The 22495-nt window shown below is 44.5% G+C and overlaps 1 protein-coding gene across 4 annotated transcripts in view; it reads left to right on the top strand.

Moving 5' to 3' along the window:
- septin6 (septin 6) overlaps positions 1 to 22495 on the top strand; it is a 72942-nt gene that overhangs the window by 25882 nt on the left and 24565 nt on the right. For all 4 annotated transcript variants that reach the window (XM_069892640.1, XM_069892642.1, XM_069892641.1 and 1 more), the window contains exons 3-4: positions 18274 to 18469; positions 19749 to 19935. In XM_069892640.1, coding sequence (XP_069748741.1) covers positions 18274 to 18469; positions 19749 to 19935 — 383 coding nt within the window. The remainder of the gene's footprint in view (positions 1 to 18273; positions 18470 to 19748; positions 19936 to 22495) is intronic.

Here is a 22495-nt window from a genome sequence, read left to right as displayed (position 1 = left end):
CAATGCAGAGAAGGCCACATCCTTTCAGCTTGTACAGTTGTTATGTGTGGTTTTTTGGGATGGTGCAGCGAGGCGGGTTGGGGGGGCGGGTGGTGTGGTTCAGAACAGCATTAGTAATAGACCTGGAGACAGGCTTTGAGCTGGGAAAATGCCCAAAAAAATAAGCAAGCAAAGTGGAAATACTGTAGTCAAATGGCAAAATCTCACGGACAGAAAAATGTCTGCATTAAAGAGGGGTCTTGGTGACAAAAATGAAGGATCATATATTACAAGGCAGTTTGATAACATTTCTTGGGTATACATAGCTATTCTTGAGTACGGTTTTTTTTGCACTACTGATGAGTAGAAATTCTGCCTCATCCACAGGAAAAAGAATGTGATGTCATGTCTGATATATCTGAACTTTGAACGATAAAAGAAACTTTGAAGTGAATGCTAAAGGAGACCCAACAATATTAAAGAAGTTGTGGATGCTTTAGGGAGGAAATGAAAGATGGGTTAAAAGGAAATGTTAAAACACTGCAAAAGGGTTTATATAGTTTTACAGATCCTTCGACTTAACTTGTTCATGTGATCAAATTGTCCACGTAACCTGTACTTACTTGTCTGCATTTGGGCCTTTTCCCTCACTCGCTCTTGAAACTCATTTCGTCACTATCCTCTTGTGCAAAAAAGATGCCCCTCATGTGTCTTTTCTTAAAATAATCTCCTTTCACCTGAAGCCAATGTATCTATTCCCTGCAGTCATGCCTTTCACACCTTTAGGATGCTGGTATTAGAAGTGGGGGTTGTATCAATCTTTGGATCCGATAGTTGGACATCATTCTCTTTGCTGATCATCTGCTACATTTAATGTCTGATATAAAGTAGGTGCCATTTCTCTCCGTGGATGCTGCCTGACCCACTGAGCCTCTCCAACTTCTCTTTGTTTGCTAGTTTTATAGTTGTCATAGTTTAATTTAAAAAATAAACCAAATGAGAATGCAGGCCAGTGAATAGAGGATGTTGGTTGTGGATAGATTTTACTGATGTGGAAATGAAAGTGCCAGTGGTACAGAGGAGAAAACAGCTGAGCCATGGACTTGACAATTCAGTCTGAATTTGTCCAGTTACTCTATTTACACTTAGAGCACGCAGTTGTGACATTCAGTACGCTCATACCAACACCACTTCCACCCAATTCTAACATTTGTGGTTTGGGCCTTGTTTTCTCCATTCAACATTCCCTGTTTTCTGAATGATTTCATGTTTGTCAATGTACTCTGAATAGAAATCTGGGGAAAATCAATGGAACCTGCCTTGATGCCAAGTCCCAGAGACTCTTCGCCCACAAGTCCGCCGACTGCTGTGTGTCAGCTGTTGCTTGGTTGGCAACGCTCTTGCCTCACCTTCGCAAGGTTCAAAGTTCAAGTCCCATTCAGGAGTCGACAGCCCAGCAATGTAGGCTGGCACTCCAGTGTAGTGCGGAAACATTGTCTTTAGGATGAAACGTTAATCAGAGCCCCAAGTCTGCTCCCTCAGCTGAAGGAAAAGAATCCCAAGGAATGGTTTATTATTAGCAAAATGCAGCTCCAATTGGGATTTTGGCCAGTATTTAGCCTGACTCAGCATTTTCTTCCGTCTTGCTTTTCCCAAAACACTGAACCCCCATGTTGTTGGATGGGGAAAATAGGGTCCAAACCACAAACGTTGGCTTGGAACCTGAAGTGTGGTGAATGTCACAGCTGTGTGCATAATGGGAAAGGTGTAAATAGGGTAACTGGACTAATTAATCAAGCCTAAATAATGAAGCATTAATGAGCATTTAAAGCTATGTGAAAAAGAAGAGAAACTAGCAAATAATTGGGTAGTTGCTGTGAAATTTGTTAAAAGCAAGTCTGAATGTAAACGTGCATCTTGAGTGAATAGGAGAAGAAGGCAAATTAAATGCTGGCATTCATTTCAAGGGGAATAGAGAGGGATGTTGATGCTTTATCAGACATTGGTGAGACCTCTCTTGGGATATTGTGAGCAGTTTTAGGCTCCTTGTTTAAGAAAGGATGATGCTGACGTTGAGAGGGTTCACTAAGATGATTCTGGGAATGAAGGGGTTATCATATGAGGACCGTTTGATGGCTCTTGGCCTGTACTCATTGGAATTCAGGAGAATGAGGAGAGATCTCATTGAAACCTTTCGTTGAAAGGTACGGACACAGTAGATGCAGGAAGACTGTTTCCCATGGTGGGAGAGTCTAGGACAAGAGGGCACAGCGTCTGATTGGAACAGTGATGCGGAGGGATTTCTTCATCCAGAGGTTGGTAAATTTGTGAAATTTGTTGCCACAGACAGTTGTGGAGGCTGGGTCATTGTGTGCATTTAAGGCAGAAATTGATGAAGGTTCTTGATTAGCCAGGGCATCAAAGGTTATGTGGAAAATGGATCAGCTCATGATTAAATGATGGGACAGTCTTGATGGGCTAAATGGCCTATTTCTACTCTTGTGCCTTATGGTATTGTGTTATTTGTTGGATTTACCCAAATGATGTGAAACTTTCCTTTTTCTATGGTTGAGATGTCATGCTTGGAGATTTAGTGGAATGAAACTAGTGAATGAATGAATCATTGTGCCCACAGAGGGAGCGGAGGCTTGGAGTTGATACATAATCTGGAAATGTTGGAACTAATTAGATGGACCTTGGGAATACACATTAGCATTCTAATATTGGAAGTAGACTGGTATGTAAATGTCTGACGAGCAATATTTTCAGATTGCAAGTACAATACAACTCAAATGATCTGAAATCAGATTCTCTGAAATCCTCATTTATCCGAAAATTTTTTGGAGCTGAACTGACCTCACAGATTTGAAAAAAAATCACTCGACATGAAATGAGAACGATAATTGTCCTCGTCTCAGGTAACTCCCTCCCCTCCCTCTTTCCATTTCTTCTTTACCTTCCCCTAATGAGTTTTCTCTCCCTCTCTAACTATGAGCCACTGTCACCCAGCTGCAAGCGGTCAGAAGAATCCCTTGTCCCGGCATCATCAAGGAGAGTGGCCTCCCATGCAGAAGCGGGACTTTGGGCTCAGTGGCCTCCCCTCCCCTTCCCTCCCTCCCTCACTCCCTTCCCTCCCTCCCTTGACATACCTGAGCTCCCGACACTGACTCCGAATCCTCCCCTCGGCCTACCTCCGCGCAGTGCAGTAGGCCTTGGGGAGGATTTGGAGTCGGGAGCTCCAGTGACCATGGAGACAGGAGCCCGCAGACTCACCAGTGAGTGTTCCAGTGGCCTGGGAAGCCTCCCCGGGGATCAGCAGCAGTGGTGGGGACATGTCAGGGATCGGCGACAGCAATTGGGTGGTGTCAGGGATTGGTGGTGGCCAGCACTTTTTTTGGTGAGAATTAAATATTTTAATGCTTAAAAAAGCCTTCTCTTGTTGTTTGTTGTTGTTACAAGTGATTTGCTTTTGCTACTGGGCTGTTTTCACTGAAAATATTGTTTATCTGACGTAGGCCCGGTCCTGACCATTTTGGATAATCAGTTGACTTGTCTGTCTTTGCAGAATTCCTAAAGAGAAGACCGATCTAATTTAATGAGGGTCGAGGCTGAGTGCTTTAGAAAGGAATATGCTACGCAAATAAGATGCGTGCAGGGATACAAATTGTTTAATTTTCTGGAAGTTTGCCAGGGATTCAAGAACCAAAGCAAGCATGTTGATGTAAAGGCTCTGGATGTGCGAAGAACTGAAGGCTGAGTGTTGTGCAGTTTGCTTGTGGTGGCGATTGTGCACTCATTGGGATTGTGCCAGAGGGTGGGAGCTGAATGCTGAGAAGCCTGTTTTCAGACACAGGAGGTACTTTGTGGCAAGTCCCAAGAGTGTAAGAGGCTTCCTATAAATAAGTCTTTACTATCAAAGTATTTTGGGCAAAGTCCAGATTTGGAACTGAGCAGTGTAAGGTTGGGCTTCTGGATTATATTCAGTGAGGGAAGTTCCTGGTGGGGATGCTTGTTCTCAGGGGTCCTGTCATGTGAAAATTCTAATTCCGTCGCTGTTTAAGGCCTGTAGATTCTGTGGAAGTTGCAATGAGTTCTGAAGTTTGAGTGAGTTTTCAGTTTCACTTCTGTATATTTAATTTTAAAGTGGGGGGGGGAAATGAGTCACGACGCAGAGGCAGAAAGTCGGCACTTCTTCCTTGTGTGTGGGAATTTCCAATTTTTTTTTGTTAACTGGTTGAACTTTCACCTCCTCCAAACCTCATGAGATGCTTCAATCAACATGACACAAAATCAATGGAAGCATTCAGAACACCACGAAGTGGGACTTTGATTTCAATGGTGAATTGTAATTCTACTGCCAACACATTTGGAGCCCCCATACATGGAATGACTTAATAACTGGCTTTTGGGTCATGGAGCAGGCCCTTCAGCCAACATGTGTGTGCTAGACATGATACCCAAATTAAACTCAAACTTTTCTGCTTACATACAATCCTTATCCCTCTATCCCTCGCGCATTCTGTTGTTGAATGTTGTTATTAACTTTTCAAGGGAATCAATTTATTGACATTTCTGGGTGTGATGTGTTTGCACCACTTGATTCTTTCCACTGAAGTCCTCATGTTGTACTTTCTTATTAGATGTAGTAAATTTATAATCTTCAGGGAAAACGAATCCTTTGGATTTAGCATCGAGAAGGTGTGGCTCGTTGGAAACGGCAGGGCAGACCATATCCTTTATTCTGTAAAGCCCAGTGTTTTATTCCCTTCTCCCAGATGTGATGCTGTGAGACTCTGCTGTATTGACTCAGTTTATTGATCATAATTTAAATCTTTCCATGTCAAAAGTTCTGCTCGACTCAAACCAATACTTCTGGAATTCCCTTGCGCACGATCGCCAATTTTTATTACCCCTTCATCGTAATGACAGCTATGTTGGCAACATAAACAAGTTCAATATTAACTTTCATAAACTAAATAGATCTGATGGTGGAACTTGATTCCATTCTTTATATCATTTAGATTTGATCCTATTAAACCTGATCAAGATTATTTTATTGTCATGTAATAAAAAAGAAAATGTGATTAAAATGCCCCCCTTACAGCCAGATAAAGAATAATATTAGTACCAAAAAGATTAAGGATTCTGCCTGGTCCTGGTACAGGAGGAGGCCCATTGGGGTGGGTTATGAGGGTGATACCATGAGTCACCGCACTGGGTGGCTCCAACCCTAGTGACCCCACTGGCAAAACCAAGATGCAATCTGCAGGAGGAACGCAGCACCGTCACACAGAGAGAAGCCCCGTCCCGTCACAATGAGCGAAGCCCTGTCCCGTCACACAGAGGAAAGCCCCATCCCGTCACACAGAGCAAAGCCCAATCCCATCACACAGAGCAAAGCCCCATCCCATCACACAGAGGAAAGCCCCGTCCCGTCACACAGAGCGAAGACCCGTCCCGTCACACAGAGCGAAGACCCGTCCCGTCACACTGAGCAAAGCCCCGTCTCATCACACAGAGCAAAGCCCCATCCCGTCACACACACCTGGGGTGGGGACACAGAGCGAAGCCCCGTCCCGTCACACAGAGCGAAGCCCCGTCCCGTCACACAGAGCGAAGCCCCGTCCCGTCACACAGAGCGAAGCCCCGTCCCGTCACACAGAGCGAAGCCCCGTCCCGTCACACAGAGCGAAGCCCCGTCCCGTCACACAGAGCGAAGCCCCGTCCCGTCACACAGAGCGAAGCCCCGTCCCGTCACACAGAGCGAAGCCCCGTCCCGTCACACAGAGCGAAGCCCCGTCCCGTCACACAGAGCGAAGCCCCGTCCCGTCACACAGAGCGAAGCCCCGTCCCGTCACACAGAGCGAAGCCCCGTCCCGTCACACAGAGCGAAGCCCCGTCCCGTCACACAGAGCGAAGCCCCGTCCCGTCACACAGAGCGAAGCCCCGTCCCGTCACACAGAGCGAAGCCCCGTCCCGTCTTGAAAAGTTCCATCAATGCTGTCTTCGAAACATCTTAACTATCAGCTGGGAAGATAGAAGAACTAACATCAGCGTGCTATACAAGCATTGAAGTCGACATTATTAAGAACCAACTAAGATGGAGGGGTCATGTTGTTCAGATGGAAGACGAACGTCTGCTGAAACAAATCTTCTACTCCACCTTAAAGTCACCAAATTTAAAAGAGGTGGACAACAGAAGAGATTCAAAGACGTCTTAAAATCCAACATGAAAAAATGTAACATCGATGTCAATAATTGGGAAAACAATGCCAAGGGCAGGAAACTCTGGCAAACCATCATCCGAGAAGGAACAGCTACTTTCGAAGCCAACAGATGTGCAGAACTAGAAGAAAAAAGAAGTAAATGGGAAGAGAGGCAGCAACGACCAAAGCCCGATCTGCCGTCTGGAACGACCTGTCCTGGACGCGGAAGATTTTTCAAAGCCAAGATTGGACTCATAAGCCACTTGAGAGCCATAAAAAGATCCACGGAATGAAGTCCATCATCCTCGACCTTGAGGGATGGCCACAATGATGACAATGAATCCCATTTTTATTCTCCCCACATTCTTGTCAACTTCCCCCAGATTCTACTGCTCACCTAGCACACAACGTGCAATTTAGAGCAGCAAATTAATCTGCTAATCCGCAGCTGTTCAGAATATGGGAGGAAATTGGAGCACCCAGAGGGAACATGCAAACTCCACATGGACATCATCTGTGGATAAAATTGGAGCCGGGTTTCTGGGTCTGTGAGGCAGGAGGCTTGAGCAGCTGTACCTCTGTGAGGTTGAGGTTTAATTTTGAATCTGCTGAGGTATGCGTGAGAATCTGTTTTTGTTAACGTTCCTTGAACTCTGTGATCAAAGTGTGTCCTTGTGTCCAATCTCGTTGAAATCTGCTCAAGTTTTTGCTGGAGTTGTATTGATCGGAAAATGATAACATTTACTTCTGACCTTTTCTACCCATCAATCAAGGGCTGAGAATTGCTTTTGAGGCAAATGGATTTATTTAGCTCAAGGCAACATGAACATATTTACTATTTATATTTTGAGAGCTAATTGACTGCCAAAAATGCAGTACTCTGACCGAATTCCAATTAGTGGTGTGGAGACATTGCAGGCAAGGACTATAAGTCTATTCATTGGCAATCCCACTTGGGAATTACCTTGTGGGCCTGAAATGGCTGCTGCATTTCTGTGTGTCGACTGGGTCAGGATTGGCAGCGAGCAGGCTCTATTTCTCCAATCCTCTTTTCCATTGAACAGTTGCCAAGAGCTGAGGTGTGTGCAGCAGGTTTAGTTAGGGCAGTGTTGGGCAACTGTCTCAGTTGAACAGAATCTATTCTCAATGGAATGGTGAGTTCTTATTTTTTTAAAAGAATGCCACTCATTCTTGGATTTTTGGTTTAAAATGAAATATTCATCAGTTGAAATCTCGGCTGCTCTGATTGTGCCTGAAATACTTGTTGCATTCTGATTTCTATCTCTGGGACAAGAACTACAGTGTGAAAGGTGAGAATTTTGTGGGGGATCTTCTTCACGCACAGAGTGGTGAGAGTGTAAAACGAGCTACTAGCTGAAGTGATGAATGCAGGCTCGATTTCAACATTTATGAAAAATTTGGATAGGAACATGGATGGGAGAGGTTTGGAGATGAGGCAAAATGATACTTTGCCACAGACTAGATGAGCTGATGGGCCTGCTACTGAGCTGCAATGTTCTGCAGTTCTAGTAGTTAACCCCTTTTTTTCTTTGTTTTTTATTTTTATGCGCACACACACACACACAGACACCTTCACATCCCTCTATGCCGTTCAGACTATGAAAGTCGTCAGGCTTTGAAAACAACTGCAGCTCTGTGTCCTGTGACAACATGCTGCTGAACACAAAGTCTTGCAGTGTGTGTGTGGCTGACACCCAAGAAGAACTCCTTCCTTCATTTCCCATTGCTATTCAATTTGTGTATTCCTTGGCCATCTCTACCAATCGCCCATCCTCTTGCTCTGAAATGCCTTTGTCGGGTATCTGTGTATATATAAAAGGAAGCCAGTGTTTCCCAGTAAGAACAGAACAAAAAGGGCAAGAGAACCATGGGTTTGTTTCATCATATTTGTCAATGTACTCTGAATAAAAGTGTGAAAATAAATGGAAGCTGCCTTAGTGCCAAGTCATCCCAGGCGGCTACCTGTTCGTCTTAGAGACTCTTCACCCACAAGTCCACCGAGTGCTGTGTGCCAGCTGTTTCTTGGTTGGCAGCACTCTTCCCTTGCATTCACAAGGTTCAGAGTTCAAGTCCTATTGGATAGTCAACAACCCAGCAATGTCGGCTGGCACTCCAGTGTAATGCAGAGAGCAGATTAGGTGCCAGAGATGTTGCCTTTTGGAATCTGCTCCCTCAGCTGAATGTGAAGAATCCCAAGGAATGGTTTTAAAGTAGAAAAATGCAGCTCTGTTCATCATTTTGGTCAGTATTCAGCCTGACTTGACATTCTCTTCAGTTTTGATTTTTGTGAGGGGTATGCAAATTGCTGTCTTTACTAAATTACCAAAAAAAATTGTGCTGTGGATATTTGATTAGTTGTAAAATGCTTTTAACATCCCATAGGAAATATGAAAAGTGCTATGTTAACAAATCTTTTCTATTACAATCCAATTCAGGAAAATAGATTACTTTTGAACAGACTGTTGATCATCTCTGATGTATAACATTGATATTAAAGCTTACCTGAAATGTCAGACCCTCTCTCCACTAACACTGCATTTTAGATAACATTGCCCATATATTCTTCATGATCTTAGCAATACCTTATCCACAAAACTTTCCTGGTGTTCACATTGGTTTCAGTGCATGTTACTGGGTTGTATGAACATTCCCACTGGGTACTGAGTGGGATCTGCCCTGGAATCATCTGTACTGACTGGAGTAGGCCTCCCTGAAGAGACATTGCTAACTTGCCTCTGTTATAAATTTTCCACAATTTGGGCTCCAAACCCTTTTTGCTTGAAGATGCTGATTCTGTGAGAAGATTTCCAGTGTTTTTCATGTTGGAGCTGGCCTTCTGACCCAGAAATATTTCCATGGGGAGAGGAATTAAAAAAAAAGTGGGGACTGTAGGGTGAATGCAAGTGAACAAGCAATTAATATTGTGGTTCTTGCTGTAAATGAGAAGAATGGTCATTGGTGTGGGTTCAGAGGATCTGTCATTGATCGGTTTCTGGGATGGAACCAATGATGGGGCAGTACTGCATCAGAGTGTTCTTCACTCCCACTGGGTTTCCTGGGCTGGGACTCAGGGGTTGCTCCATCCCAATCTCTGTCCTGCCCTTTGCTCCACTCAGAATTTGGCATGTTACAATTTGCAACCAGATGCATTGTTTTTGGGAGGTTTGGCAAGTGCTGGAACCAAGCTCATCCCTCGCTCCCAAAAGGAACAGGGAATACTAGCTCCATTCACCAACAATAGAGAAAATGATTTGGATATAATTAATTTGAGGGATTCAAAGCATTAGGGAGGGATAAAAGTGCAGCATTGGGCCACATGGTTGGCATCGTGGTTACCATGGCGCTATTACAGCAGGCCATTCATCTGAGTGCTGCTGGTACCATGTAACCCAGTACTACCTGTCGGGTGGTCGGTGACTGAACGGGCTCCCCCACCAGGCTGGCTTGATGAGGAGGGTGGAGAAACACCCTGCAGGATTAAAAACAAACCCTGTCAAAGGGCGGATGAACCCTCTGGAAGGGTCAATGGCCATCTAGCGAACACATGCCATGAAGCGCAGAAAGGGCGTCCCTTGCATCGAAGTTTGGTCTGGCTATTCACTGCAACAGAACTTCCCCCAGCCGTCTTGGACCTCACCATGCCATTGGATCTGGGAGGGGAAGTCAAGAGGGTGGGTCTGGACCCATGCAACCCCTTACTTGCTAATTCCATTCATGCACACACAGTTCCTTTCTGAGGAGTGGGGTATCCTCCTATCAATCCCCACACACTGACTCTAAGCAACCATGGGATGGATAGCCAGAAGAATTACGGCACCAGTGACCCAGGTTAGAATCAACTACTGTCTGTAAGGAGTTTGCATGCTTCCCCATATCTGTGGGTTTCCTCCCATCCTTCAAAACGTATGGGACGTTATAGGTTAATTTGGGTGTAATGGGTGGCACAGATTTAAATAACTAGAATTTGCTTCTTCTCTGTTGTAAATTTTAAAAAAACTGATGTGATCAGATGTCTATTGAGAATTTGTGATTGTTTTCAGTACAAGCATTGTCAACTTTCATCATTCTTATGGGGTTATTTAATGGTACCCTACTGTGGGCTGCCCTTTGGGCCTGTGCCTGCCCTTTGGGCCTGTGCCTGCCCTTTGGGTCTGTGCCTGCCCTTTGGCCCCTGTGCCTGCCCTTTGGCCCCTGTGCCTGCCCTTCGGCCCCTGTGCCTGCCCTTCGGCCCCTGTGCCTGCCCTTCGGCCCCTGTGCCTGCCCTTCGGCCCCGTGCTTGCCCTTCGGCCCCGTGCCTGCCCTTTCTTCTCTGGCTTGTATATCCTACAATTTTTTTTCTTCTACCCTTTTCCAGACATAAGTAATCACTGTAATAGCTTGGGCTTTGATCACAAAATGCTGGGTATGATTTGAGAAATGGGGAGGGAACATTATGTCCCATAGGATGATTGTGATAAAGATAGCAGATCTCTTGAAGCCAAAGGGTGAGGCGGTGGTCGGTGAGGATGGACGTGTGAATTGGAGGGACACTGGACACTGCAGATGCCCGACTGAAACTAAACACGATCCGCTGAGCAACTCAACAAGTGGAGCAGTATCAGTGGGAGAGAACGAATTGTCGATGTTTCCAGCCAAAACCCTGCTACTGCTTTATCTGCTGAGTTCTCCTCCAGCTGATTGATTAGGATGGGAGAGAGACGACCGATCATTGAAAAGAAGGATTTGCATTTCCAGGTTTCCTTTCACAGCACATTGGAAACTCATGGGTTACTTTACCAATCACGAAATGTAGACGTTGCAGCAACAAAGCCCCACAATAATATGAGGGTCATCTGGGGGTGAAATGTTAACCAAGTTGCAGGGATCATACCCCTGCTCTTCCTTGAGTGCATGGTGGGGTGCTTTGTGCTGATGTTACTGATCTGGTTGAAAGGTGCTGCTCGTCAGCTCTGTGAGGAAGAAGAAGACTCTGGAGGTTCCAGTGAAGGAAACAGTTGTTCATTGCGAATGCAAGTGACCCCAGGGTTACAGGATGAAATGGAGGAGTTGTGTTCCTCAAACCATCTGTTTTGCCATTTTCCATAATGCAGAGCCAGCATGTAAAAATCAAATTTGTGTGAAAGGGGGAGGAAATTTTTAATGTGGATGTTAGTGGGCTGTTACACATAGATGTTAGTGGAAAGTTTGTGGGTAGGAGGAGGTGTGGGATTAGAGGAGTGATGGAGAGTTCTGGGTTGACACCCAGACATTTGTGGGCAGATAAACGTTGGAGGAGCAGTAACTGAATCACTCACGGCTGCAGAGAGATTGGAAGCAGCGAGGTTATTTTCTGCCCTGTGGTGGAAGTGATTTGGAGGCGAGGGGAACATCAGCAACAGTTCTGAGTTAGTGTGAGGAGGAAGGTTTGGTGATGAGCAAGTCTAAAAATTAAGCCACTTCAAAGCTTAACTGCAAAGATGTTGCTGCTAGTACAATTCATGAAATTGTTCTGTCTTAAATATTTGTGGTAGGTTCTGTAGCCAGAGATGGCAACTTGTGTAAAAGTGAAGTTATCTGGTTCAATTGTCTCTACACTGTGTAACCAAGTGTACACCATTCTAGAGCATGTGGGCTACACATGAGTAGCAGGATATTGTCTCTCTTGTCACAGTTGAAAGAGTGAAGAGGTATGTGAACATTTTTCAGGTATTTACTGCATTATACAAACATGCTGGAAAACGGTGCCCACAACCCGAGTTTGAAATCAGTGCTGTCTGGAAGGAGTTTCTCCCCGTGTCTGGGAATTTTCTCCCGTCTTTCAAAACTAAGGGGGTTGTAGGTTAATGGGGTGTATTTGGACTTGTGGCCCTGTTACCATGCTGAATGTTTCAATTTAAACTCGGCAGGTCAGGCACCAGGAACAGGAAGTGAAGGTAACCAGTGTTTGGGCCCAAGATGCCTGACGAAAGGCCCAGGCCTGAAACGTTGGTTCCCCTTTACTTTCTGTGGATGCTGTGTGACCTGCTGAGTTTCTCCAGCACGTTGGTGCAGTGCACACAACCCCAACGTCTGTAGATGTTCTTGTTTAACTTCAGGTGTTTATTTTAGCCAAGCACATCAGGGAACATTTGCTTTACTGGGTCACCTACGGCTGTTGGGAAGGGTTTGTGTCAAGAAATGACTAAAGTCTACGATGGGACGGGGGTAAGATTTGAAGATTTACAAGGTAGTACGGTTAGGGTAGCAGTTAGCACCATATTGTTACAAGGCCAGCAACCCGAGTTTGGATCTGCCACTGTCTATACGGTCTCTCCAGTCGCCATGGGCTTCCTCCAGGCCCTCTGGTTTCCTCCCACCCTTCAAGATGTATGGGTGTTGTATGTTAATTGGGCACTACTGGCTTGTGCATCAGAAGGGCCTAGTACCATGCTGTAGGTCCAAATTTAAAATAATTGAGGTCAAATAGGCACACTTACGAGGTTTACCCATTTTTGTTACCTTGTAAAATGGCTGTGTTTTTGGGTCAAAAAGAACAGACAAAATGTTAACCATTCCTTTCCTCCCACTGATCCTCCTCGATCCACTGAGTTCCTCCAGCAGGTTGTGTTTGGCTTCAGATTCCAATGTCTGGAGTTTCCTGTGTGTCATGAGTTTCTGGGAACAGTCTTGGACACTCCAGACCATAAAAGATAGGAGCAGAGATTGGCTATTCAGCCCATCAAGTCTGCCCTGCCATTCTATCATGGGCTGATCCATTTTCCCCATTCAGCCCCACTATGCGACCTTCTCCCCATAAACTATGATGTCCTAGCTAATCATTCTCCAGCTTAAATTCACCCAATAACTTCCATAGTTTGCTGAATGTGAGGGACAAATGGGTCAAAAGTCATTGAATGTGGCAGAGAGGAGCATAACTGTGGGTGTTTTCCCCTGAAGATCTGTGCACATAAGGAATAAATGAGCCTCTCTTCTGATAATAAATGAACATTACAATGTTCATGCTGTGATATCTGAACCTGACATTCCACCCAATCGATTCTCTCTACTCAGTGGACCTCTAATGTCTTTGTGGAATCTGCATTTTGTCTGTTACTGAGTGGGTTTCCTCCCATGTGGTAAAGACATGCTGATTGGTCGGGCTAGTCACTGCAAGTTGTTCCCTATGTGGGTGGTACGAGACTCATTGGGGGGTAGTGGATGTTGCTGGACAAGTGAAAGGGGATATGTTTTAGGGAAATAAGAGGGGGTGGGATTGTGCTGAATGCTGGCAAAGACCTGATGGGCTGAATGGCCTGTATACGATGAAGTGTTGTAATGGTGTGGGGCTATGCACCTCTTGTTGTCATTATTCAGTAAACAAGTCAGACTTAAGTGTACAGTCCTGATTTGGAAGGGGATCATCACCTGAAATAATCTCCATTACCTGCTCTGCAGATGCAGCCTAACCTGAGTATTTCCAGCATTTTCGGTTTCGTTTTTGCATTTGACATTGACTTGTACAGTTAAGATGGTTGTTGTGAGTGAGGAAACAGGTTTGTGAGGTCTCAAAGGCAAGGACTCTGGACACAGGATTGGTAGGGAAGGATTTTATTTACAGAAGGCAAGTGTGGGAAATGGTAACTGATGCAACACACACTTTACAACAGCCGTGGGAAAAGTTAGCAAACAGTGAATTGAATACATACAGTTTATTCGTGATGGTAGGAAAAAGCCGGTAAGCGATTAAACACACAGGCAACTAGCAATGAACATAGGAATAAACTGCATACACACAATCAACCAAGGAAAGAGTCACTATGGTGCCTACCACCCTTTGACTCTGCAGACATGGCTCTTTGCTATTTAGGGACAATAATGAATGCTCCAAACCCTATTTAGTGCACAGCTCCCCAACAATTTGTTCAGCACCTTTCCATATTCCTCAGCCTGGAGTAAAGCATAGTGGTCCCTTGAAGATGGCAAAAGAGCGAGAACAAAGAACACATGGCACTTTTATAGTGCTGGAGGACCAAGCCCAGGTCATTAGCAGGAGACCAATGGCTTGGTTCCTGGAGGCTTAATCCAATTACAACAGCCAATTGTCCAAGGCTAAGTACAGGCAGGCTGGAGAGTCCAGCCCAGGTAATTTACATGGACAAAATAGCAAGGTGTGCACTAATGGGTGGGGCAAGACCAAACCATGATTGGCAGTTGGTGTGTCCTCCAACTAGATTGGGGGAAGTGCTGTCATGTGACAGCCACAACCCTTCCCAATACAGATGGGCGAGGGGGCTGCTGCATTGGGACAGCTGGATGTTGCGGGGGACGCTGTGTTGGGGCAGCCAGGAGTCGCGGGGAGCCGCTGCATTGGGGCAGCTGAGAATCATGGAGGGGCCCACTGCGTTTGGGGCAGCCGGATGTTGCGGGGGGGGGGGGGCCGCTGCATTAGGGCAGCTGGGCGTCATGGCAGGACTGCTGTGTTGGGGCAGCCGGGCATTGTGGGGGGACTGCTGCATTGGGGCAGCTGGGAAAGGATTGAATCTGTAGTGGGGGATCGAACCTTTGACATGCCTTTGCCAAAGAGATAATGGGGCTGGCACTTGAACTCTACCCTTAGAGCTGCTGCTTTATAAATCATGTACCATCAGCCACAGACATTGACATCCCACCTCGCATTGGAATCCTCATGGTCAACTGCAAGAGGTTATCCTAAAGCAGCCAATCGCATCGGCAGCCAGACAGCACATTTAAATGAAAGGTTTTCCTTGACTTGGAAAACTGAGAAGATGCCAGAATTTGGGAGGAAGTTCCCTTTCCTGAACTGCTTGTACTCCTGGAATCAGGTATCGGATTGGGTTAGAATGTAATGGAGCAGCAGAGGCTGCTTGAACCTCAAACCTACCCTACTATTGAATAGGATCGTGGTTGATCTGCCTTCCCTTCCCCTTCTGTGACAGTTCCCCAACTCGAATCTTTTGGAACCTCAAAATGTCTCCAATAATCCAGCTCCTCAACTCTCAGGATGGACATTTCCAGAGGTTTGTCATCTTCAGGCACAAGTAATTCAAGTACTTTTGTTTGAAATACCCGCTCCTTAACCTTGCCCTTATTCACATCTCCCATTAGCACCATCATCCTGATGTCATTACATGCTCACAATCTTGTACATTTCGGTCTTCCAAGTTCCTACTTCCTGTTTCTTTTTCTGCTTCTGGATCTCTTAACTGCCTCCAATGCTGGTATCTCCTATAAATCATACACTGGGTGTAGCCTCACTGGTAACAGTTCCCTATCTCTAAACTCCACCCCTCGTGGATTTGCACTCCTGTTTTGCTACGTCTATGGGCTTCAATCCCTCTGTACTTAACCAGATTGAAAAAGATTATGCAGTAAACCCCCAGTTTCCAGCACCTGTGGGCATTGGTAGATGCTGGATAAGTGAATTTTCTGTTTGCTTGAGATTGTGTGTTGCATGGATTGATGAACTAACTGCTGGGGTGGGGGGTGCCAATTTTAAACTTTTGTATTTTTTTACCTTTTTATTGTTCACAAGTTTTTAGCTGCTTGCTTGAGGATGCCGGTTGCTTGAATTCCGGATAATGGCGATTTTTACTGTATTGTCTTTTGATTCTTCTTACTAAAGCACCAAATTAAACCCCTTTTCCTAACTTTTCAGCCACTTATTCAACCTTTCTATCTCCTGTTGTAAAGTCCTAACACCCCTATCACAATCCACACTCCCACCTAGAATTGCTGGAGCATAGACGAATTGAGAGGTGATTTGATAGAGGTATTCAAAATTATAAGGGGGACAGATAGAGCCATTGTGGATAGGCTTTTTCCACTGAGAGTGGAGGAGATTCAAACAAGAAGGGATGGATTAAGAGTAAAAGGGGAAACATGAGGGGGAATTTCTTCACGCAGAGGGGGGTGGGGGTGTGGGATGAACTTCCGGCAGTGGTGGTAGAAGCAAGATTGATGTTAATATTTAAGGAAAAGTTGGATAGGTTTATGGATGGGAGAGATATGGAGGGTTATGGGCCAAATATGGGCCAGTGGGATTAGGTGGGAGAAGATGTTCGGCACAGACTAGAAGGGACGAACTAGCCTCTTTTTGTGCTGTGAATGGTTATATGGTGTCATTAACTAACTCTGATTCAGTTCATTAAAAGAAATAGCTATTAACTTAGGGACAAGAATTAGAGAAGCCCCAAGACAGCAGATACTGGAATCTTGAGCAAGCAGCGAGCTGTAGAAGGAACTCTATGCACATTATCGAGGTCTGGCCTCGATATAGGTTCCTAATCAGAATCGTTGGCTGATACTTTCTATCTGTGGATGTTGCCTGACCTGCTGAGTTCCTCTAACAGCTCAGTTTTTGGTCAGAATTGATCCTGGGGCACTCAACTCATTATGTCATTCCAACCTGAAAGTCAGTGGGCCGTGACCAGTGGTACCCAGTCAGTGGGCCGTGACCAGTGGTACCCAGTCAGTGGGCCGTGACCAGTGGTACCCAGTCAGTGGGCCGTGACCAGTGGTACCCAGTCAGTGGGCCGTGACCAGTGGTACCCAGTCAGTGGGCCGTGACCAGTGGTACCCAGCCAGTGGGCCGTGACCAGTGGGCTATTGCATGTTTTCAAGTTTTTAATTCCGTGTATGCTTGCAGTGTTTTTTGTTCTTTAAAAATATTAAATAAATTACTTAAATTAGATAAAGATGTGTTTCTTACAGAGTTGCCTTTGACTTGAAAATATTGCTGAATCGTTAGCACGTGGGCTGTGGCTAAAAGCCAGGTGGGCCTTAGATCGAAAATGGTTGAGAACCGCCGGTTTATTCTGTCTCTGGCTTTGGTTTAAAACACTCTCTCGCTGCCTTGAACGTTTCAGGATATGTTGAGGTCAGTACTCCTTAGGGGATCTTTAACCATAACTTTTTATCAGGAGTTGGGATGTTCTATTGCTGGAGGGCATGCTGTTGATTTAGTGAATCCCAGTTTTAGAACTGAGTAGTTATTTATAAATTGCCTGGGTGCAGTTTCTCACAGATGTTTACAGCAGTTAGTTTGCAAGGAGTTTTCCCACAGGCAATTGGGACTATCTTGACCATGACCTCTTCATTTGAGAGGCTGGTGTGGAGGCAGTTCGGGAAGCAGAGTGCCCTGCAACTGGCGTGTATCAGGAGTCTTGGCAGGAAGATTTTCCGTTTTTCCCCCAAAACTCACTAACTGACTGATTAGGATCTCCAGAACCTGATGTGAAGTTCAGCGTAATTTGTCCCACACTTGCAGAAAGAGCTGCACCAATGCTGAAAGGTGCCTACCCACCAGTGGTTGGTGATTATGCCGCCTGGGGCAGGTCTCTGAGATGAGCACATGGCACAGTTTGTAACTCGGAAGCGATGTGTTTTGTAGCTTCTCGTCTGCATACAGGCTTGTGTTGGTAATGGGGAGGGGGAAATGCAGTGTTAATGCTTGTTCCTCCTCCACCCTTGGCTACTTTTCCCCTTCCCAATAATTGTCCCGCGAGAATAGTGCCATGAGGTCTGGTTAGGACCATCCTTTCAAAGACATGAAATTTAAATTCGTGAGTCCAGCCTTCAATGTACAAGTGTTGGCTTCATTTCAGTTCAATGTCACAGTAAAACTCGTATCAAGTGGAACCTGTTGTACTGTGTGACAAAGATGTTTTTTGTATCTCGAGTATTTTACATAAATATTGGGACCTTGATGTTTAACAAATATCCTTTAGTTATGTACAGGATTTTGTAAAGTGAGGCTGAGATTCTTTTTGTGTGCATTTTGTTCCATTATCTTAAGTCCCTTTTTAAGATGCCAGGAAAATATTTCCTCCCCATCCAATTGCTTTTGGAAGGTAAAAAGCAAATAGTCTAGCTCTTGTTTGAGAATTGTTTTAATTGCAGGCCTGATTGGCGTTCCCTGAAAGCTGTTGCCTTATCCAGTAACTCCATGCCATCCAGGTGAAACAGTTCTACTTTGGCCTGCTTGTTTCCCACTGCTGATCCATCTGTGCGGCTGGTAGGATTGGTCACTAGGAACACCTTGCTTGGACAGCATTGTTTATTTCATGCTTTGACCCTTCTTTGCATGTAGGTGAAACTGGTCTTGGAAAGTCCACCTTAATGGACACCCTGTTCAACATCAAGTTGGAAAGTGATCCAGTTGCACACAATCAGCCGGGAGTCCACATAAAATCCAGCAGCTATGAACTGCAGGAGAGTAATGTCCGCCTGAAGTTGTCCATTGTAAACAGCGTGGGATTTGGGGACCAAATTAACAAGGATGAAAGGTCAGAAATGACTCTTTTTTGTAATATTTTATTCTGTATGTTAATTCCGATGCTAAACAGTTTAACTCAAAACATCTTCAGCAGGGCTGTGCATGTTTTGCTCGTACTACACCTGCAATCTTGTGGGCTGTGAGACTGATGAAGGTACAGTTTAATACCAGAAAGGGTGAAGAGAGGAGTGGGAGGGATATCATTAAAACATTCCGAATGTTGAAGGAGCTTGATGGAGTGGATGTGGACTAGATGTTTCCAGTAGTTAGGGAGTCCTGGACCAGAGGGCACAGCCTCAAAATGAAAAGATGTCCCTGTAGAACAGAGATGAGACATTTCTTTAGCTAGCGGGTAGTGAATCTGTGGAATTGCACACATGGTTATGGAGGTCAAATCATTGGGTAGATTTAAAGCAGAGGTTGACAGGTAGGAGTTTCAAAAGTTATGAGAGAAGGCAGGAGAATGGGGTTGAGAGGAAAAATACATAAGCCATGATTTGAATGGTGGAGAAGACTTGATGGGCTGAATGGCCTAATTCTGCTCCTTGATCTTATGGTGTTAACATTTAGCCAAATATCCATTCCTTTGATGCAAAAGCTAATGAGTGACCCCTGCAGAGCCCGTGGTTCCAGGATGAGTGACCCCTACAGGGCTCCTGGTACCAGGATGAGTGACCCCTGCAGAGCCCATGGTACCAGGATGAGTGACCCCTGCAGAGCCCGTGGTACCAGAATGAGTGACCCCTGCAGAGCCCCTGGTACCAGAATGAGAGACCCCTGCAGTGCCCCTGTTACCAGAATCACAGTATTGAAATGTAGGCGTGGAAATAATTCTGATATCAAAAGAGATTCCCAAGTAGAAGCTCTGGCTGTGATGATCCAAAGGGATTGCAGACTTTATGGCAAGATGCAGAATGTACAAGTAAGATTTGCCGGGATGATGTTTGGCAAGTGAAAGGATTAGCTTTGAAGTCACAAGTTGAGCAGATCTGAGGTGTTCTTGAATTTCTTCCTCCAACAATGCTTTGTGATATTTGGTCATAATCGGCAACTCCAATGTACAAGACCTGGGACCCATCCGAATTGGAGCCCAGACTGTGGCCCTACCAGTGTTGCACCCTTATGTCTGCCTGACAGTGGGATGGGTGACATATGCCTCTTTGATAGACTATTTCCTTTGTTTGTCTCAACTCAAGTAGCCTGTTCAGATCTCTTTTCTACATTGAATCCATAATGGCTTTGTAATTTTCCTTTGGCTTTTAAAAAGTTGTGCTCTCTATAACCTGCAGCTACAAGTCTATCGTAGAGTTTATTGATGCTCAGTTTGAGGCCTACCTTCAGGAGGAACTTAAGATAAAGCGCACTCTACACAACTACCATGACAGCCGCATCCATGTCTGCCTGTACTTCATCGCTCCCACTGGCCATTCCCTGAAGTCTCTGGATTTGGTGACCATGAAGAAACTGGACAGCAAGGTAAGGAGCAGCTTTGTGAATGTCATACATCCATCAGAGTATGGACACTGACAGCCATAAACCCTTGTGCTCCCTTTCCATGAGTCTGCCCTTTTTGGTCTTTCTCTGCTTTCACCTCCAGTTCTGCAGACCTCGAGGATTTTTGCCTTGTTCGGACTTCTCTCACATCTTCAAATGTAATCATTGTCCCTGCAGTCGGCAAGTGCTCCTTAAATCTTGCCTCTGGTCAAGGTTTTGGCACCTGTTCTAATGTCCCTTTAATGTTCACTCATTTGTCATCGTTTGGTACTCTTTCTTCCTATTTCTAATTTCTCCTTTGCTGATTTTTTAAAACTTGAACTTGCTGATTATTTTCAAATAAACCAAATCTTACTCTTGAAGTTGGAGTGAGATGTTTAACAACCACCCCCCCACCCCCCTTTTGACTCCATCCTCATACACTTCCTGCTACTTTGTAAAAGCAGCCAATATGTAAAGACTGGTCCCACCCCGGCCGCATTCTCTTCACCCTCCTCCTATCAGAAAGAAGGTTCATGAATGTGAGATCAGGGTGCACCAGATTCTAGGGTAGCTTCTTTCCTGCCGTTATCAGATTCACGAGTAAAATAATGTTGCCTTAGTTCTGTCTGATCCCACTCTGTTGTAAAATACAAAAGTCTGCAGACCCTGTGGTTGAAGTAAAAACAATACTGGAGAAACTCAGCAGGTCGAACAGTGTCTTTCACATAGCAAACAGTTAAAATGACTTAAAAGTGACTTGCAAACACATATTTGCAAGAAACTAGCAGCAAGCATATTGTTTATGAATTCCTGGAGTGTCTCTACAGTAACAGCCTTTAAGCCAAAGTTTATTTCTGTGTGTTTAATAAATGAAGAAAGGTTAGTTTTGAATTTTGTTTTTGCTGTGTAGGACCAGAGTAAAGATGAAGACAGTTCAGATAATTTCTTTGACTGTGTAACTTTGAAAGTATTAACAGTTTATTATCCATTTATTAATTGTTTTAAGTATAGTTTACTGTTTCAAGAGTTCAAATAAACAGTGAAAAACTCAATGCTACTTTGGAAAGGACTTTTCATTAACAAGTCAAAACAAACGACATCTTCATGTTGCTCAAGTGATTATAATAGTTTCAATATCACACGTCGGACCTTTTGGGCTCAAGCCCTTCGTCGAGGTATGGAAACCTGTCAGCAGACCCTGCTGAGTTTCTCCAGCTTTGTGTTTTTACTCTCTACTCTGTACTTTTTTTTGCTGCTTTACTTAGCATTGGTTGACCAGCCAGACTGCTTGCAAAATGAACTTTCTCACTGCCACTTGGTGCTTGTGACAATGAACTTGAACACTGATTAATTTGCGACAACCTTCGTATTTCAGCAAAGTTAAATGATCAAAATAAAATAATATGCTTTCTTTCATAATTTAAATTTCAATGAAGTTCAATGAACCATTATTTTAAACACTGCACAATCTCAGGAACATTTGAGGCTGTGATCACGGCAGATGTGACCTGCTGAACCTATGCTCCTCCAATTGATCACACTTGGGCCCCTAAGACGGAAGGTTGAGTGTTCAAAGAAACGGGACCTCAGCACCTGCTGGTAAATTGGTATTATTGAACTGTCATTTTGGATTTTACTATAAAATGCTGTCAACTCTGGAAGCACGAGATCTCCTTAACCTTGATCGATAGTACTCATCCAAAATCATCTGAGAAAGTAATTTTTGGAACATGCTAACTTTAAATGTGCATTGTTGCCACTGGAGTTCTTTAGAGTGTCCTGGGATTGTGAAAGAGGTTGTGTAAATGCATCTTTTTGATTTATGGTTTTGACTGCCAGTTGAAGCTGTTCGCCTGCCATGTGTGATTGTGCTGTTGTACCTCAGTTCCTCTGCTTGTTTCCCTGGGGACTAATGATAGCAGGGAAGCTAAGACCCTGGCCATAGTGAGGGAAAGGTCACTGGCACAATCCCTCACAATGTGGAAAGAGAAAATAAATGAAACCTTCCTAGTGTGGGAAAGAGAATTTTGGCCTCGTGACTGATTTATATTTGTGCATTTCACAAATATTTCCAAACCCATCCGGAGCCTCCTTTGAGTGTTGTGGTTCACTAATCTCTACCTATCAAGGAAATTCAAACAATAATACTCTGCTTTATCTTCTTATTTTTCCCTTTTGAGGTTTTATTTTTCAGCAGATTGTGTCTAAGAGTTCAATTATTCAAGATTACAAGTCATTTAATCAAAGTGTTTAGATTCCAGGCCACAATATTTAGCTAAAGTTATATGCTTCCTGTTATAGGCTTTTTAATCTTGTTATTCTACATTAAAGCAGTTGGGAAGATATTTTTGTTGTTGCTTTTCTTTGGAAGGTGGATGTTTGTGCTAGGGGAGCCATCGCTCCCCTAGTGATATCCTCAGTAAGTGTGGCATCTAGCTGGGCATCTTGGTTCTACATTTTGTGGAGCTCTCCCTCCGACAAGTGCTCCCTACAACATTAAAAATCACCCCAGCTGATACCTTTCGGTTTCTTTAACATCCACCCTCGTTGATTTTGGAGT

This window comes from Narcine bancroftii, chromosome 8, assembly GCF_036971445.1.
Source record: "Narcine bancroftii isolate sNarBan1 chromosome 8, sNarBan1.hap1, whole genome shotgun sequence".
Lineage (NCBI taxonomy): Eukaryota > Metazoa > Chordata > Chondrichthyes > Torpediniformes > Narcinidae > Narcine > Narcine bancroftii.
The sequence above is the reverse complement of the archived record's forward strand: the minus strand, read 5'-3'. Positions and strand labels throughout refer to the sequence as shown.